Genomic DNA, 20,465 nt, shown 5'->3' with positions numbered 1-20,465 from the left:
CCAGGTGTTGTGTTGGGCACCTATGGTCCCAGCTCCTTGGAGGCTGAGGCAGGAGACTCGCTTGAACCCAGGAGTTGGAGGTTACTGTGAGCTGTGATGCCATGGCACTCTACCCAGGGGGACAGCTTGAGGTTCTGTCTCAAAAAAAAACAAGAAAAGTCTAGTTTATGAAAAGCCAGATTCTACCTGGTCTCTCTCTCTCTCTTTCTCTCTCCTTGCCCTTAGAGCTCAGCCACCACACCATAAGGAAGCCCAGGTAATGTGGGATAGCACATGGAAGTACCCTGGCCAACAACCCCAGCTAAGGTTCTGGCCAACAGAGAGATCAACCATTGACATGAGAGGGAACAAGGCTTCAGCTGATTCCAGCCCTCACTTTTGGCCTCCATAGCTAACAAAGTGAAACAGAAATGCACTGTCTCTACACAGCCTGCCCAAATCAAAGAATTATGAGCAAGATAAATGTTGTCATTACATAAGCCTGTAAGTTCTAGAATGGGTTTTAATTGAGCAATAGATAATGGGGGCAACCATGCAATTGTAACTAAGATATGTGTACTTGAAGAATCAGTTGTACTCAAAGGACATTTTAGTAGAAGACACTTAGGGCAGCTGGTGGGGGGGGGATGCTCCGGCTGCATCTGAGGCTAAGTAGGAGACTTGAGAGCCTACAATTTCTCACCAGATTTTCTAGCTTTGCTAATTACAAAGGAAGATTATAGGTTTGTCATTAATAGCCTGCCTTATTGTACCCCTTTTTCTACCAGGAAGGTCTAATTTTTTACTACCCATTAGGAAAGGTTATAGCCAAACACCACTCTGCTCTTTCATTTCATTCATTCATTCACTCACACCCATGCTGTTTGGCTAACATACAATGCCTCCACCATTCTAAATTTGAGATATGAATTTTAGAAAAATGTCTTGTTTATATTCAGTCTGGATATCATGAACAAACTAGCAGGCATTCTCCATCTCTACACAACGTGAACCTGCTCTTGCTTACTTAAGCAAAACAGAGAAAAGAATTTATTGTAAGAGTTTGACACAGCTCGCAGAGCTCAGGGAAAAGGGAAAAGCTAAAGATCTAGTTCTCTGAAGAGATAGGAACCAACACTCTTTCAGGAGTCAAGATGGTGAAACTAGTGAACACTTTCCAGAGGCACCACCACTTATACACACTCTAGCTACTTTTTAGTCCTTGGATCACAGTTCAGGAAATAGCTTACCATTAGAAGGCACCCAAGCGTTTACTTTGTAGTATATAATATCTCTTAGTCCAGGAGAAAATAGAACATCTTTTTTGATAATCCCACCAAGACTGTATCCAATGGGAGAGGAATCATTTGCCGAAGTCATATACACATATTGTCCACCCTGTGTCCACCACAACAGCAGATCTTATCAACCATGTCATGTGCTCCCATTATTCATTCTTGGAGCTTCTTCTTGTTCTCTTTAGAGGACTCTCACAATGGTAAATTATTAAATTCCTGGGTGATGCTTAGTACTCAAATTCTTTACCATCTTCAAAGTTCATAACAAGATGGAATGATTCTAATTTATTATCATATTCTCAGCACCTAGGACAATACTTAGCAGGAAGTACTCAATAAATATTTGTTGAAGATGTAAACAAGCACATCTTTATCTCAGTTCTGTTATTAATATTTGCTGATATATACAGTTTGTGCAGTATAACAATGTTTTGGTCAATGACGACTCACAAATACAATAGTGATCTCATGAGACTATAATGCCATATTATCACTGTAGCTTTTCTATGTTTAGATATACAAACCCTTTCTATTGTGTTAGATCTCCTATAGTATTCAGTTCAGGAGCATGCTGTATAGGTGTCTAGCCTGGGAGCAATAGGCTATACCACACAGCCTAGGTGTATAGTAGGCTATGCCATCTAGGTCTGGGTGGCATAAAGTTTGTACACAAAAATCACATCATAAAGTTTGTACACAAAAATCACCTAGCAATCCATTAATCAGAATTTATTTCTAACATCAAGTAATGGATGACTATATGTGTGAATACATGTATACATAGATACACATGTATACGTAATACACACATACACACATATATATGCACATATATAAAAAATATACATATATCCCACTGAGGTGTATATATATATATATATATTATATCCCTCAATATATATATTTTAACTTCTGTCCCTGAACAGGAGAGTCGACTCCTGTGGGTAGAGTCTATTTTCTCTTAATATTCAGTGAGTATTTACCAAGTGTGGATGATGTCCAGAAACATCCAATTCAGAAGCAGTTCAATTCAAAAAACATTTATCTGGCACTTAATATATGCAAGATCTATTATCTGTCCTCTAGGGTCTGGCTGCCCAGCAAGGGAGGCAGACAAATGCACAAGTCATGATAATACTAGGCAAACACTGGAAATGACTGCAAAAGCGGTTTAAAAAATGAGAGACTAGTTGGAAGGCAGGGGGAGTCAAGATTCACTGTAATGGAGGAGATCAAAAAGCTTAACCAAAATATTTTGACCACAAGAAGAGTGGGGATGGCAAACTGGGACACACTCCATAGGCATTAATTTTTCTGAATAAATTAACCTTTCAGTAAGTCCATTAAAAGCAACTTAGAGAACAGGTCAAGATACTAAATGGTTATTTGTGCCTGGCCTTTCACCTAATTGAAATGAAGTGATATTAGCTAACAATGTATATGGAGTCTATAGATTTTTTGTAAAGCCTGAGAGCACTTCTGAAAGATCAGAAGACCAAGAACCAAGGTGTTCCTGGACAATCATCCTAAAGAAAGCCTTAGTGAACAAGGCCATTTTACTATTTCAAGTAAGGAAGGAAGGCTATAAATGTGTTTTTTAATTTTGTTTTTAATTAGGAAATAACAATCATATATATTTATGGAATACAAAGTGATGTTTTGATATATGTATAATTTGTTGAATTAAATTATACAAATGACCACGTCACACCTTTTTTTGTGATGCAAATTTTTAAAATCTACTTTTTTTTTTAGCAATTTGGAAGTATGCAGTGTTATTGTTATTAACTATAGTCACTAAGACATATTCCTTCTATCTGACAGAAACTTTCTACCATTTGACCCACATCTCCTCTTTCTTCATCCCACTCCCCCAGCATAGAAATTCTTTAAGGATGTCAAAGACTGTGCTGGATGGAAGATTTTTGCACTTGATCTCAGCCAAAAGGCTGACAAGCAAGCTAGAAATATTTTGAATGACCATGGAATAAAACAGCAGAGGAATCTGTAAAAAGAATTTGCTAAGAAAAAGCAATCTCTCTTTTAAGTACTGATTTTAAGTCAGGACGGATTGAGAATACATTTAACATTTATAAAAATATGAAAACTTGGAAGATTCCACCGCAGAGATCATTCTAGGTGGTGGCTGGAAGGGAACAGGTGGGGCTGGCACACCAGAGCTGGGTGAGAGGCTCAGGAAAGAAATCTGGGCCCACTCTACACCACGGGTACGGATTTTGTTTCCTCTGTACAATAAAGCCCAACTTTGTATCAGTTTTCCCAACATTATTCTCCCCACCCTGACACTACCCAGTGGGGTAGCCAAGTAGAGACAGATCTAAGTTTGCCCAATGACAACACCACAGAGTGACTAGCAATAACATCTGGGACATCTGAGGGGTACGACAGTCTACAAATTCAGTAAAGAAAGTCAAAACTGTCACATTACATGAAGGGGACAGTCGTTGCCACTGCTTAAAGGAGCATTTGTCTCTTCTACTTGATATTAACACAAACATGTACATTAATTCAATCTGAAAGCTCAATTTAATATTTTTCAATATCACCACATATTTATTGACATTGATTGACAGATGTTAAATAAGTGTTTTTAGAAATGCCAATAATTTCTGAGAAATGTGCATGGGGCATGAATATATAATTAAAAATGTGTGGGGTTGCCGTGGTAGCAACAACAGAAAGATATTCCCTTAGTGATCTTGATGACTTTGGGATGTATAAAAAGAACTGGGTTTTAGTAATCGCAATCAAAATTTCTAAATATCCCCAATAAAAGTGTTAACACACGTCCTCCCAAACTTGATTTCCAATGTCCATTTAAGCAACTTAAATATTCAGGGCATATTCAATTTTTGGAAACGCTGCATCATTAGATTTTTTTGAGGTTGGCATCTTATTTTTGGTTCGTTCCTTTAAAAAAATGCTTAAGAAAGGTTCATTCTTGAAGATTAGGAAGTTCCAATTAAATACCGTCTATAAAAATTCCCTAGACTCCAAGGACTTCTAGTTGCAGCCGTGAGCTAATTCCCCACACATGAGTAAGCCTTTAAGAGAAGTGTTTCACTTTGAGGCAGAGAAAAGCTCACTGCTGGGACACTGAAGACCAACCACTTAATCAAATCCTCTCTACTGAAGCAGAGATTATTCTCGATCTGTCTAGCTTGAGTTTTGACTTTTATACAGAAAGCTAGGTTGGGAAAGTAGATCTCATCACTGGAGACCCCTGCTGTTATTCATACCTGATCCACATTTCCTACAATACCTCCATCAGTCACTTCACAGACCTTAGAAAGATACTCATTAGGTTAGAAGTAAGATCCTCAAAGACAGTTTGGTATCACAACGGCCATGTTGCAGAAGAGGAAACCGAGGCATAAGAGCTCATATCCCTCTGCCTGTGTTAAGGGTGGTGATTCAAACCCTGGTTATGATCCTTCTGCCACACTGTTCCTCTAAAATGGTCACAACTTCAACAGAACGTTTAAGCATCCTGTGAAAGATCTCTGAGCATCAAACTGATGGCAAATGCTATGATCCTAATTTGGGTAACAGGGTGGTCGAAGAGAGAGAATTAAATGGTTGGCCTGGGAGTCGGCAGACTCCCGAGGTGAGACAGCTTACACACCTGGAGGGACTCTGCCCAAGGGCAAGCTGCCACCAGGGTATCTGACCGAATCACGAGTTACAGAGGCATTTGCTGCCGCCCACAGACATCTGGTTTCATATCACTTCTCAAGGCCAAAATTATTTTTAAAATCTCTATTATTTGAAAGACTCTCACACTCCAACATTTTACATTTGAAGAGTTTGAAGAGTAACTGCCTTTGTTCCATCCCTCAATGACCACCTCTTGTATGTCCTCTCCAGGATGAAGATAGTGAATTATTGTCCCCTTAGATCAGTGGTTCTCAACCTTCCTAATGCCACGGCCCTTTAATACAGTTCTTGAGAACCACTGCCTTAGAACCTCCTTGTGATCTACTTCTAAGCCCGGATCCTTTCCTGAACAGACTTTGAGAGAAAGCAGTGACTAATGGACCTGAAGAATGAAGAAAGGTTGTCGTCAGGGAGGAAAGATCCCCAGAACTTGGTTTGGCCAGAAGGAGCTGGGGGCTGATGTTTTCTTATGGAGAAGGATGGCTAATTCCGAAGGCCTCAGAACTTTTGTTAGTTTTCTGGTACTCCTTGCTAAAAATTGATCAAATTCTTTCTAAAAATCTCATGTTTATTTTCAAGTCTTGATAAAGTGTGGTACGGCTGGAATTCATTCCAGGTTCTCTTTGGGGGCTCCATGTGTCTCTCATTTCAACCTCAACACTGCCCTGTAAGGTTCCATCAATACGTCCACTTAGAGATGGGGTGCTGAGGTTTAACCCCAGTGTGTACCTTGCCCAGCCAGCTAACAAGAGCCAGACTCAAATCCAAATAGCCTGACTTCAGAGCTCTGAAGCACTAACTTTACACCAGAAGCCAAACAAACAGGAATTTTGAGTGGAGAATGGAGGCAGAAAATACAGGGAGGAAAAAATAAATCTAATTCATTCTCCCTTTGGACATGATCGAGAAAGAGTTCCTAAGAATAGCATTTGTGTTTCACAACATATGCACTAAACTCTATGATGAAAACAGTGTGAGTGTCATCTGTCACAAATCACTTAATAATCCTTTTGTCTTCCCCGTTTTTTTGGGGGGGAGTTAATAGTTTTTTTCCAATTTTGGGGCTTCTGACCAAGAAACAACTTCTGAAAAGCATAATTCTGAAGATTTAAGATTTCCGTCAAAGGAGCCTGGAATGATGAAGTAAAATAGAATGTCAGTAGATAACACAGACTCTGGGCTCTCTCAGGGTGGTGACCCTGTCCTGTTGGCCTTCACATCTTCAGGGTCCATCCTACCGGGAGAGGGAGGTGCTGTACCGTGCGGTGTGTTCCTCACTGAGCCCCCAGAACACAGCACAGCACCTGTGGGCTGTGCTCAAAGGGCAGGTGCTCAAAGAATATTTGTTGAATGGATTAACTCACTGTTGATGTCAAATGCATAAACCGGGCCATGTAGAATAGACCCATGTGATCAACAGAACACTTCACGGCCTTTGGCTTCCATTCCCCACTGCACTACACTGCACAGAGGCACAGCTCCTTTGCTCTGATATGTGAAAGTGGCACAAAAGTAAGAAAGCCAGTTTTCGAACAGCAAAGAAGAGAAATGTAAGAAGTAGAGGCACAGGGTACACCTGTGGATCAGTGGGTAGGGCACCGGTCCCATATACAGAGGGTGGTGGGTTCAAACCCGGCCCTAGCCAAACTGCAACAAAAAAATAGCTGGGTGTTGTGGTGGGCGCCTATAGTCCCAGCTACTTGGGAGGCTGAGGCAAGAGAATCACCTAAGCCCACGAGCTGGAGGTTGCTGTGAACTGTGATGCCACAGCACTCTACCAAGGGCCATAAAGTGAGACTCTGTCTCTACAAAAATAAATAAATAAATAAAAGGAGTAGAGGCACAGAGACTTGACGAAAATTCCCAGGAAAAGTAAATTTCAAAGATTTAATATAAAATGATCCCCAAATAGCATACTATTATTTTCATCAGTTGTTTTATTTTGAAAGATTGCTCTTCTTACTTCTATAAACATGCCCCCCTCACCCTCTGAAAATCAAATGTTTCTTTGTACGGCTTTGTGACTGTCAGAGAGCAAAGGAGGAAATGTGATAAATTTTGTCACAGAATACTACTAATAATAAGTCCTTTATTCTTTAGTGTCCTCTCTGGAAAAGTGCATATCTACTAAGAATGGCATAAAATGGCAAATATAATGACATTGTAATTTCAAATAGTGCAAAATGTTAAAAACTCAATAACCACTGTAAAATCGCCTCCTAATTAAATTTGTATTGGAAATGTCATCACCTTTGATCTATATATTAAATATATAAAATCAATTTTTAAAGTATTTAAAAAATAACCTCATATATATGTATTTATCTCACCTGCTAGGCACGGTGGCGCTATCTTACTTTTACCTCACAGGAAGTATTTCATCATAAACACTAATTTCAAATATTATTAAACCAAAAGCATTAGATTATTTTTATGTTCACTCGTTCAATGTTCAAATACGGCCACATTAAAACAAACCAGCTCAGCGTTCAGCCATCTAGTCTAAAATTTTAAGTCATCTTTCTTCCCCCAGGCTGCAAAAGTGTATTACCAAATAAACTGACAAAACATCTCAGCAACTAACATAAACGTGCAATTTTAATGCCTCTAATCACACAAATCAATATGAGATTTTTGTACTTGTGCATGACCTTCTTCAAATTATCCCCCCATTTTGGCTGAATCAGAACGAGTGTGGGCTATTTGATAAAAAACCCTAAGTGTGTGAAATAAGAGCCCTCGCTTCTTCTGCCAGACTCCTCTTGACAGAAAGATGATAGAAGCATCACATCCCTGGGAGAGTAAATGCAAACTGACAAGAGATGAGCCTTTAGATGTTGAATATAATCTTGAATTGTGCTTGAAGTGTCTTATTATCTTGTCTTTTGATGTCTGAAGGGGTGGCTCATTGTTAGAGAAAGGAAAACCCTCCCGCATCTTTGCCATCTTTAAAAATTGTTTGGCCTTTAACAACTGCTTTTCCAACTAATGTCCATTTCTCCTGACAATAAATATGGCAGGTCGTCGGCAAGTGACAAACAATTTACTTTACATGCCGCACTTTTATGGGTTTTGAGAGCTCATGTGGAAGTATTTTAAAAAGCCCACAGAAATTAGCAGGATTACAGATGTTAAGAGGACAGATCTCCGTGCATATGCTGATGTGAAGTTACTCATCATGGTTATATCCTGCTGTTTCTGGTTTTATTTATCACTAGTGCCAGATTCAAAATTTGAGTTCTTTATTTATCATGGACTAAAAATAGCCGGGGAAAATGAAAGAGCAACTATCAGTTCTGACAGATTCCATGGAGGAAATGCACGGATACAGATTTCCAACGCACATGGCACTATCCAGCATAGCACATAAACAAATTCCTATTTCTAAGTGGGAGACCAAGATCAGCAATGGGCTTACGGCATTTTGCCTCTGATCTCAGAATCTTCAGCACTTTTAATTTCCGCTGTCGTTTGGGTGCCCTTTACCCTTCCCATCTATCGGTTGTTCTGTGGTTTTTGTTTTAACTTAAAAGTTTAATGACGTTCCCGGTCAATAGGAGTCCTTAGCAGCTAAATCACAGGCCTGCTCGTTTCCTGACACCCAGCCAGATTTTGTGAAAGCTTTCAAGATCTTTTCTCAGACCTCCGTCACTCTAAGAATCCATAAGAATTCTCAAAAGGACCATAAACCGTTCCAGGGTTCAGGTTATTGTATCATTATAAAAACATATTGATACACTACCGATGACAAGACGTGTAGCTACCATTCCAGGCTCCTGCAACCCCCTCAATGCCATCAACAATTTCCAATGTGACCAGTTCTTTTTTGTAAGCAGGCAGCTAAGATGCACATCTCTTTTTAAAGCATGATGCATAATTGTCAACACTTTTCTGATGGCTGGCAGGTTCCAATTGGCTTGTTAGGAAATTACCCTAAAGACAGAATACAGTGGGAGAAGTAGATTCCAAACTATGCAAGGAATAAACCAGTCTACCTGAAAATTTGAACAATTTCTTAGGTAAGGCTCAAGACTGAAGCCTGCCTTAACCTTTGGGATCAAAATAAAACGAGCCAATCAACACCCCCTAAAATGGTGATGTATGTTTCCTCCCCAAAGTTTGTGGAAGTGTTTCCTCATAATGAGGACGATCCCTGTTCTGGATATTTATCCAGCCAAAGAATCAGTACAGTATAGAGATTTAATTAAACAGATCCATTAGAATGTTGGCTTTATGAAACATTTCCTTTATGCGTCTCTTTTTGCAAATTGTGTGCCTCCTTTTTAACATGTTTTTTTCTACTTTGCAATATTTTGGTAAGTGAAACAGATACATTAAAGAGAAAAAAAGAACGGCTCTGATAAAGTGCAGTTCGTCCCTCGCGCCATGTCCATGTCTATGTTTTTAGGTCCAAGATAATGTGTTTTTCCATTAGAATTTTTGTGCTCTCCTACCCTCAGTTGATTTTGGCAAAAAGTCACTCTGCAATAATAATTTCTCATGCTTTTTAAACAGCTTCATCTGTTTGCATTTTTAAACTGTATCAGCACCTTAGCCTCTCTGCTACTTCAACACTGATGATTCTTTCCTGCGGTAAGGCACACCAAACTGTTAATTTGCAAAAATAAATCTTGTCATATCAGTATTAAAAGGCAAACCATCACATGTGTGGCCATCAAGAACTGCAAAAGGAGATTAATTATTCCATACTATTTTTATACTAAGAGTTTAGAATGTGATTTATTTATTATGTGCCAGGCCCTCTACCTCAGTAAACACACGTGTGTTTGGCACATAGAATGCTTATAGAAACATGTAAAAAAAATACCTATTGAATAAATGCCTTTGACTTAAAAAAAGGATAAATATTTATATTGTAATACATGTATATCCTACAAATAGACTAACATTTAGGTTCCCAATATTTATATCGCAAGAGTCTTCCCTAGCCTAGGTAAGTTTTGTATGCTTTAAAATTACATGTAATTTCTATAAGGTCAAACTGCAGAAACCTTCAAACTTCTTTACTGAATTAAACTGCTTGCAGTTCTGAGGAATCTTGTTGTCTCCTCTGCTCAGTCATCATTGAATAAGGCACTGAAACTCGGGTGCTAGCCCAACTATGCCTGAAGCAATATTGTAATGTAATTGGTTGCCCTTTATTGGTAAACTATTAATTTTGATAAATTTATCAGGGAACTGTGTTTTAAATATACCTAAGTACAGAAGAAGTACATTTAAATGTTGCTTAGATAATATGAACTAAAAGGAAGTTTATTTTTATTTATTTTATTTTATTTTTCAGTTTTTGGCCAGGGCCAGGTTTGAACCTACCACCTCCTGTACATGGGGCCAGTGCCCTACTCCTTTGAGCCACAGGTGCCATCCAGGAAGTTTATTATTATAAATCAGCCTTTTTAAATGTTATGATAGAGAAAATACATATTACAAATTTAGCAAGATAACCTGACACATCATCTGAATATAGGAAAAATATGTAGAAAAAATAGACCATGACACACACAAATGCTTCATCCAGCCGGCATTCCAAGTTCTCACTGTGCATTCAAAGTGCCTGAGATAGAAAATGTGGAGAACAAAAATAAAATATGGAAGTCATTAAAAAAATGGATAAATGGGTACCGTTGTTATTTTAAAGCAGTGCATCAATATTTGTTTTTAAATATTTTTTTTTTTTTTGGTTTTCACAAACTTTTGTCCCACTTCAGGAGTTTTTTGGCATGAATAGGATGACATGAAAGTAATAAAAGATAGTAGGAAAGTACGTCAATTCCAAGAAACACTATTTTATAGGAAAAGCTGAAATACTAAGAAAACTGCTAATGCCAAAAAATTTATGGCTGGACACACATATTGTCAAATTGTTTCATGTTGCCTATCACTGGTACATTATAAGGACAAATACCTTCATTTTCTACCTCATTCTTGGGCTAAACTAACAGGTTTTTCTAAAAGCATTTCTAACCATCTTAGTGAATGCAGGTTTTATTACAGAACCCATCTTCAAATGGTTTTCAGCATAACAAACCTCTTCAGCATTTACCTTGTGTGTAATGATGTTACTTAGTTTCTTTAATTATAACCAGATCATTTTTCCTCATATTTTCAAATAGGCTTAAGGGCAGTTCAGTCCTCCAATAAAAGTGACTTAGACTGTGTTAGTTATGTTGTTTCAGGTAGCTAATTTATTAGTTATAAAAAATCACTATATTCTTATCACATACAAGATCTTAAAAGCACTTGAATAGGAAAATTATAAAAGAAGGGTGAGCATGGGTTTTCTTTTAAATTCCCAAATAAAATATAGATACTCATATGACATACGAGGAAATGTAAAAAGTAGCAGCTAATTATAACAAAGAGATCTCAAGAGGTAGGCATCTTGATTAGGTGGTTTTTAAAAAATTATCTATGAATAGTTTCAAGACAAAGTTAATTTCCATTTCTCTGAGAATAACAAACTTTCTTTAACCAAAAGTTATTGACCGTTATTCTTCCTGACTTCTCACAGTAATAAGGCTTAATCTATTTCTGAGAGCTCATATTAGCGGCACAGTATAGAGTAAGAGATGTCACTGAACAGCTCTGTCCTTGCTTCCTATTTTTATGAAATCTGATTTTGACAATCGGAAGGTGAGAGTTTATATTTAAAAGATGAAGAGCCAACTTAACACATCAAATAATCAGACATCATGAGAAGCCCCCATAATGCCAATGCCCAAGTAAATGAGTTCTTAATATAAATATTACCTGAAGATAATTCCCCCACTAAAAGTCCAGTGTCAATAGATTTAAGACCTCATTCAGAGTCATAGCTTGATGAAGTATATCTTCAACTGTAAGATACCATATAAAAAATTAAACGTTATGCTCACTTCTCCCAAAGAAAAGACATTTGAAATTTAAAAGGATAAACATTTTTAAAGCAGGGCTGGAATGGCATGAATAAAAGAAAAGCTGAACAAAAACGCCAGCTAAGTACAGAACCCAGGAAGACAACAAACAAGAAAATTCCAGAGCCAGGTTGGATATTAAAGAGAAACCCATGCACTGGAGAATGGCAACGGTTACTATGAGCTTTCTCTAGCTACCTCTGCCTTTGGATATTTTTTAAAAATTTATTAACCTGACAGCAGGAAACTTTATACAGATTGCCCCCTGACAGGGTGCCAGTTTGGTATAAACACTTTGCTATCTTTTTCTTTAGCATAAAAAAATCAAGAAACATGTTAAGTGGAGCCAGGTGCATATTTGGGCAAATGTGCCCGCTCCTCTGATTGCCTCTGCGTTCCCAGGGAGGGCCTGAATAATCAGCAGCCGCCCAATGGCAGAACTGAGCCCTCACCCCTTCCTCTTCACATCTACTTTCTTTTTAATGTGTGAATGTCTGATGTATTATTAATCCCTAAATATAAACCAGCAAGGTCATCAATCAAAGAAAGTACCAATTCTCTCACAAATTACCTGTTTATTGTCAAATAACAAACAAGGTCCAGTTGAAACAGTAGATTCAAATCTCATTTTTGAAGTGGGAGAAACATTTATTTGGTCAATTCTTGGAAAGAACAATGCTAACTACATAATTAAAGCAGGTAATTAGGAGAGAAAGCCATCTACTGAAGAGCTGGCTTTGGGAGCATGAATCTGGAATGCACCTCTATTTATTAATTATGACATCAACTGGGCTGGTGAACTACAAAAACACTAGAATGCAATGTAACCTTTAAGTCAGAAACATCCAAGACATTCAAAAGTCTAACATAGGATCATTTAAAGGCGGGGTGGCGTGCAGATTAACACCCTGTCTTATTTCCAGTTGTTCATAGGACTATTTAACAGGGAAATCTAAGAATCATAGCAATCAAAATAAGAAGGAAAAAAAGTAAAGCATGTTCACGTTGTGACTCGTGAATGGGTCACCCCACAGTGTCCTTGGACACTGGAAAATTGAACTTTCTTCTTAAACAGAGGCCTGACCTGAGCACCCTGGCATGGTAACGAAAAGGAAAGGAAGGCATTAGGACAGTCCCCACCGACTCCTTGGTCGCACATTTTGCACTGTCCTCCATTGAGGTGCCACTTGGAAATGAGCATAGCTCCATGAACATGCATGGGGAAAAGTTTGAACATCAGTGCCTCTCTGCATGGATTTATTTTTCTTTCAAGCACACACATTTATGCCATTTAAAGTGGATTTATTTATCAATGCAGCGTTACCAATGGTTTTCTGGGGGTGAAAAAAACCCACTAAACTAAATTTGTCAAAATGCACACAGCCTCTCACTGATTTTTTAAAGTAATACCCCAGTGCATTAGATTTTCTGAAATGTAAGAAATGTGTCTAAATGTGCATTTTCCCCTCAAGTAGTCAGATAGCAGCACGACAAGGGCTTGTTTGATTATTAAACCATAACTGATTTTTGACAAATACTTTATCATGCATCCTGTTCACCCACACAAATACAGGTTTCTACTGATTTCCTTCAATGACTGTTCTTGCATAAATCTATTATTTAAGTTATTTAGTTGATTTTAAAAATAAGCTGTTTTAATATTTTCCCAGCAAAATATGCTTTCTTCAGTGAATTCAGTGTGAATTTCAATTGATATGCTATAGAAACTTTTAAAAATGTAGAAGCATGATATATATTTAAAATATATATATGTATATATTTCTCTAGAGAATTTTCCTCATCAACTCTCAGCCAAATCCCTCTTGGGCTTAAGCCCTATGTACTGATTACTGGCTCCAGCATATTTAATCAGAATATTATAAATACCCAAGGTATTGTAACCTTGGGAGAGACGTTTAAATAAAGTAATGAAGACAGTGATCCCATAATGAAGGCCTTCACTTATGCACAGGCAAGAGACAGCGTCACCCCACAGTGCAGTCCCCACAATGCCTTGCAGTGACCTCCACACTGACCTGCACAGACCACTGTCTCAAGGGGTGACAGACAATTTAGTCCTTTATCCTTTTGTCATTGAAAATGACTCCACTGCCATAAATTCTAATCAAGTCAAACAGGATGGCAATTTGAAAAAAAAAATCTTATAATACATGTTTCTGTGAAAAAGATCACAGAAGGGAAATAAAAAACAGAATAGGTTGTACATTCTCTAGCTTGGAGGAATTACTGAGCCAACTTTCAGCCCTTTCCATCCATTCAGGGATAAACAACCCACTCTTACAATATCATTGCACGCAGTTAGTATCATAAGGAAAAAGCAACCACACAGTCTTTTTTTTTTTAATTTCAGATACAATACTTATCAATGGTTTTGCGGTTCCCTCTCAGCTCAAGTGGTGTGCCCAATTCACATACGGTATAGCACAACTGAGAAGCAAGTCTCGGAGACCAGCACAGCCACCCAAGGTAGCTGGGACTTAAAGAAAAGCAATCATGAGGTTTACCTTGAAACAATAAAAATTTTCCCAGGAGAAACACTGTTAATAAATCATCTTTCAAATCTCAAATATATAGGGGAGAAAATATTTAGGGCATGTTTTATGAGATCTCACTTCTTCCGCTGAGAGTGCATGGGAAAACTTTAGTACAGATTTTTTTTTCAGGGATATATATTACTTTTATCCTTTCTGAGGCCATTTTCCCGACTGAGTTGTTGATGCTACCATTTGAATTTTAGCATCCAACTGGAAAGAATGTGGAACACTGAATTCTTGATGGGCACAACTAAAAGTGAAGCACCCACATTGACACGAGCACTATAAATGTCACCAGAGAAACACAACAACCTCTTCCTTTTGAGACCATTTGCCAAAGGCCAGTTTTGAGAATGGTTTCCAATATGTACATCACCAGTCACCTATTAAATCACTGGCCCTGTGTGGCGTAACTCATCGGATCACAGATCTACCACACTGTAAGACGCGGCACCAGGTCCCCTTCAAGCGCCCCCACCACACAAGCTGTTCTCCTCCCTACTGTTTCTCATGGCTCAGAGCTTAACATAGTACAGTCATGAGCTGAAAAAAGAGATAAGTTATTCTACAGACTTGACCAGAATAAATAATGCACCACCTAATGATCTCGCAGAGAACCACCTAACCACATGTTTCTCCAGGAAATGTGGATCTATCTCTCCTAAGTGTACTTTAGTTTCCATGGCTGTTCAAGTTAAGCAAAATGTTACCTCTGATGTAATTACTTTATAAAACACAAGGGCCCTTTTCTGAACTTTCTACTTAGGCTGGCATATGGCTTCTCTGTTCTCCTTCTGGTATTCTGAGCTGCTCAGAGCACTCAAACATTCCGCACAGTATGTTTCCCTTTGGATGCTGTTAAGTGCAGAGGTGCAATTTAAGGAGAGGCATAAAAGGCCCAATGGTTCCTGGAATTCCCTTTGTTTATCCATAGAGGGCATCAGTATTAGCCTTCCTCCTGCAGTTTTGGGCTGAAGGTACCATACTGTGAGAGAAACAGACTTGTCCTCTGGACTGCTAATTTGAACAAGACACAGACAGGGGAATAGGCTTCAAAGAAATCTATTTACACTGAAATTTCAGGAACAATAAAAAAACTGAGCTCCTCTTGTCCCCTGCTGTCGGTTAATATCTCTCCGTGAAACGAAATCTATCAAGATGCACATGATTTGTCTTAATCTGCCCCTTTCATTAAAGAGGCATAGTTTTCAGTAATACCATGTATATGGTAAGAATGGCAGTTTGAGAGAGAGATACTATTAGAAAGTGATTGCTTGGAGAAAAACATGGATCCTCTGCAATTCTTCATCATCAAGTAAAGAGAAGAATCAGAACTAGATCTAAGAACAAAAACAAAGACTTAAACATATGCATGTCCAATAAAATAGTGCTTAAATTGTGTTGCCAGAGTTGCTTGAAATTCTGGAAAGAATTATCCTGGAAAGTTTTAGTTAGTTACATAAACTAGAATTCCTAAAGCTAAACCTTAGTGCTATTAAAAGTAAGAGCATGATGCCCCCCCACCCCCCAAGCTAAGGAAACCTTGCAAGAACACCGGGGTGCTTTCCTCTTGATCTACTTTCTCTTTTCTCTCTCTCATACGGCCCCTAATTTTTTCCTCAAGTTTTCAAAACTGCTAATCCATCAATTTCTTTACTAATTGGAAACTGTAAAATAGTTCCATTGTGTTTAAAAAGCAATCTAGAAACCAAAGACAATTGAGTCTGAGAAGAATAGGAGATAGAGGATGCAGATTCTTCTGTTAGCTCTCACCAAGTCAGAAGTTGAGAATTTCAAAGGAAGCTGGGTGCCTTCAAAAATCCACTACGATTCGATACCTCAGCAAATGGTACCCCACAAAGATTCTCCTCAAAAATATATTTTAAAAAAACTTTTCATTGAAATCTCTTTGACTCTTTTAGATTCTTTGAAGCTTATTTCTCTACACATGCAAATCAGGGAGAGGTGGGAGAATAAACCCCCAACTATGTGCAACACTGAGAAACGTGAACAAGTGGGAAGCAGCCAAATTAATCACCCCTTTAATGGATGACACGAAAGAAGACAAGTTAGGACTCCAGGCTCCAAAAGACTCCAAGTCTACAAAATGTATTTATTTTCTTATAAATGTCTGCAAATTTTAGAAACAAATAATTGATTATCTGTAGCTCAAACAATTATTTGTTGAATTCGAAATTGACTCTCCTTAAAAATCAAAGAGTTTACTTAATATAGTTTAATATCAGAGGGACTTGAGCACAGCTTTTGCCTTCCTGTAATTTCTGATTTTATCTGACTTCTACTACCCTCCTAAAATGAAATGACTGTTCTAAGACCTAACTCTTCCTATATGAATAAAAACTTTGACTATAACAAAACATTTCTTTAGGGTGAAAATGCTAACACCTTAATGCATAGGAATGGAAAATTTCTAACGAAGGTGAAATTGCTGCTTTTCAAAGAAAAGGATTTCTTGAACCTGGAATCTCTTATATTCTTTAAGTACAAAACAGTATTTTGCCAAGAGAAAATTTGGAAAGCAAAGTTCAACATCACTCTAATGTTTGAGTAAGCATTTATAATTAGAGGAAAGCTCCCTCCACTGAAGCTGGTCTAGAGTTACCAAACTTGCAAAACAGCTTTCTTTGTAGAGGTTTAAAACAATTAAATAAACAAAGCCTAAGTTTTAAACAAAATCAATGCTTTTTTTAACTGTCTATACCATAATGTTTTTCTTTGAAGTTCAGGCACTTGACTACTTTTTACCTGAGACTAAGCAGTTCTCTGCCTGATATATCTGTCTATATCAAGTTAGTGTATACACACATGTATATGCGTGTGTGTGTACACATGCACTCACACATATTTGAAAATAATGAGAAGCAGATGTTTCAGGAGCAATTGTTCTGAAAAGCTAATGTCACTCCAACCCATGAAGTGCTTCTCCCGTACAGACATCTATCAACATCTATCACTCAGGGACCGGCCTCAACGCAGCCCTCCCCTTTCTGATTAGAGATCACAGTTGCTTGAGTTGGCTTACAGAGTGTCATCTGTTTGAATGACAGATGTCTTTGCTGGAGTGGCACTCTGCTTGTTCTTGTTTTGTTTATGCAACAAAGATTCCTGAAAGGTCCTGGGCTGCCTCCACTTTCAGCACGAGGCTATAAACACAGTGTTAAAGGGGAGAGGGTAGAGGAGAGAATCAAAGAACCTGTTTTCTTTCCTCATCACCCTTTTAAAAGAAGAAACAGTCATTCTGATTGTGATGACTAAATCTTATTTCTTTGAGCCCTTCCGTAGCCACTTTTGTTTACCTGGCGTAGCACGACTTGTATTGATATTTTCAGTTTCTCCTCTCCTGTCTTTAGACGACAGATAATAACTCTTTACTCACCTTCCCCTTAACAAAAGGCTGCGAAGCAACCCGAAACTGAGTCGATATTTATTCAGTAAATGTTAACCAATTCTCACAATGGAACTGATTTCCTGATTATTATTACTACTTTCTTTTTTTTTTTTTTTTCCTAATAATCTCCAGCCTGGGGACTCCAGCAAATATTTGACAAGTTAAAAATAGGCAGCAAGTAAGTTCCTTGTTGGTAAAAGTTTGGAGGACATTCTCCTAGCCAGCTGGAATCAGCTTCGGTGGCTTAGCACCTCCAAGATGAGAAGCTCCTTTTCAGTACTTACAAGAAAATTGAATGAACAACAGAATAAAAGGGGGGGTAGGGCGTGGGGGGTGGATTGCTCTTCCGGACAACATGGTAGGGCTGAAATGAAATACCTAGACAGACTTACCGAAGAGCTTGCTGGGAGTGTCCTCGCTGTCATTTGATTCCACGGGCGCAAGCAGGGGCTCATTCAGCTCGCTGTCTGAAGTAGCAGCCTTGTCCTCACCTCTCAACTCCGCATTCATTTCACTCCGCACTGACAGCAAGGGCTTACTGACTTGTCCAGCTATCATTGGATCCTAGGATGGGCGAAAAGAGTGAAGGGGAGGAAAAAAAAGTGGCAGCTTTAGAGTGCGTGTCCTCTCCCTCTCCCTCTCCTTCCCTCTCTCTCCCTTCCGCACACACACACTCTCCCTCTCTCCTCTCTCTCTTATCTCTGACTGCTCCCGCTGTTATTGCTGGCTGCAGTCAAGTGAAGAGCTATTACAGATCCGATGAGTTCTCCATTACTCCCCACCCTATTAAAGCTCAACTAGCATGTGAGAGATTCAGGAGGCTTCGGAGGGAAAAAAAAAAAAAAAAAAACTTCTTTGAAAGCAACCTAACCAACACAGCTTTAATTGTGGGATGTGCTTTTGTGTGAATGTTTTTACACCTTGTTCTGTCTTTAATGCACTCAGAAAAGAGAAAGCGCTGGGCTTGTACTTCACCAACATACTAAAAAGGAAGGCGCCCCTATGGAGGAACCACGGGCTATTTTAAGAAGCCTTCTCCCCAGGGGAGAAGCAATTAAACCCTATCCCAAGAGCAGAGAAAAGAGATAGGGAGAAAAGAGACCTCAAACCGCTTTCAATGGAATAAAAGATATTTCTTATGTAAATTCTATAAGCACCCTCAGAAGTTGACTTCACAGGTCCCAGATTGGGGACCAAAGCTGACCCCGAATCAAATGAACATTTTTTAAAGCAAGTAATACACAACACAACAAACAAAAATTGGTTTAAAAATTTTTAAAGGAATTGGAAAAATACTTACAAACTGTGTTCAATAATTCGGATACCTAGAGCATCATACACCCAGAGAATTAAAGGAAGAGAAAACAAAAATCACCTCCAAAAAAGGCCAACTTTCCCCTCTAATAATTGAAATCTGCTATATCTTCAGCTCATCTTGGAGGGCATTTTAGGATCAGAAATATTCTCCAAGTATAGCCTTTTATTCCACTTGCAAACTAAGCGGTACAATATTGTTTGGGCACAAATGTCAGAAGCAGAAGGAAAGGAAAGGCAAGAAGTGCCCTTTTTGTGTGATCTAGGAGCTATTTATTGCCAAGTTCATGCCTAAATGGTTCCAGAGCAGGAAACAGGTGACCAGCACAGGAGCAGGTGGGGCGGCATGCTCCCAGGTCCCATCGTTACATTGGTTGCAGTATGCCTGGGGTTTTTTTTTTTTTTAATGTATTCATGCCTGAAAAGTGAATTTGATATGACACATGATAATCTATGAAAATGTTAATCAATACAAATAGTTTAAGCTGTCATCAAATGCACTTCTTTAGTCAATACTCATACCACTGAAAACAATGTCACTGTCACCAGGGCTTAATTTGCACAGCACTTAAATATTGGACCCTGTGCATCAATGCACTTCTTCTTCAAATACTGTAGGTAAACACATTTTCTCCCTATTTAAGGCTGAAGCACTCAGCGCGCATTTAGCTGAGCCGAAGCCTCCCTTTTGAATACCTTGATAGGTCCACTGGAGGGCAAAATTAATACTTAATTGAATCTCACAGTCATCAAAATAATCAATACTTTTTTATTATTTATTCTTTACAGTCTGTTGACTGTTTCAAACCTCTGAGGGAATGGTGGAAAGGATTCATGGCTTTGAAACACTGTCATTTAACAAGGTAATTTTCAGTGGGGCATTAGGGGTTGTGAAACATATAATAAAACAAAAATGGTGGCTTATAATAGGAAGAAAGAAAAGAATTATATTTCTGCCATCTAACAAAACAGGATAAATAAAAAAGCAAGTGCAGAGAGAGAGAGAGAGAGAGAGAAAGGAGGGGGACGAGGGAGAGAGAAAGACTGGCTTTTGAAGGGTTTTATCATATCAAGAGCAGAGCCGAGCTTTCATAATGCTGACATTTCTCATCCTGACAATCCTAAACAAGTGGAAAGGATGAGATCGCAGATATCATCTTTCATCACATTCCCCAGCTTAAGAACCAACATGACAGCTCCTCTCCCCTTTACACTGTTAATTACTAAATAAAATACTACTCTCTGTCAGCGTCAGATTATTGCAGATAGCAACCACAAACATTTCTCCATTGTTTCCCCCCGTCTGAAATGGTGATAC

General features: G+C 38.5%; 1 protein-coding gene across 1 annotated transcript in view; it reads right to left on the bottom strand.

The window, feature by feature from the left end:
• POU6F2 (POU class 6 homeobox 2) overlaps positions 1-20,465 on the bottom strand; it is a 478,769-nt gene that overhangs the window by 362,014 nt on the left and 96,290 nt on the right. The window contains 1 exon segment of the mRNA XM_023517730.1: positions 18,226-18,397. Within this exon segment, the coding sequence (XP_023373498.1) occupies positions 18,226-18,397 (172 nt within the window).

This window comes from Otolemur garnettii, unplaced genomic scaffold (assembly GCF_000181295.1).
Source record: "Otolemur garnettii isolate 467f Iridium unplaced genomic scaffold, OtoGar3 scaffold00119, whole genome shotgun sequence".
Taxonomy (NCBI): domain Eukaryota; kingdom Metazoa; phylum Chordata; class Mammalia; order Primates; family Galagidae; genus Otolemur; species Otolemur garnettii.
The sequence above is the reverse complement of the archived record's forward strand: the minus strand, read 5'-3'. Positions and strand labels throughout refer to the sequence as shown.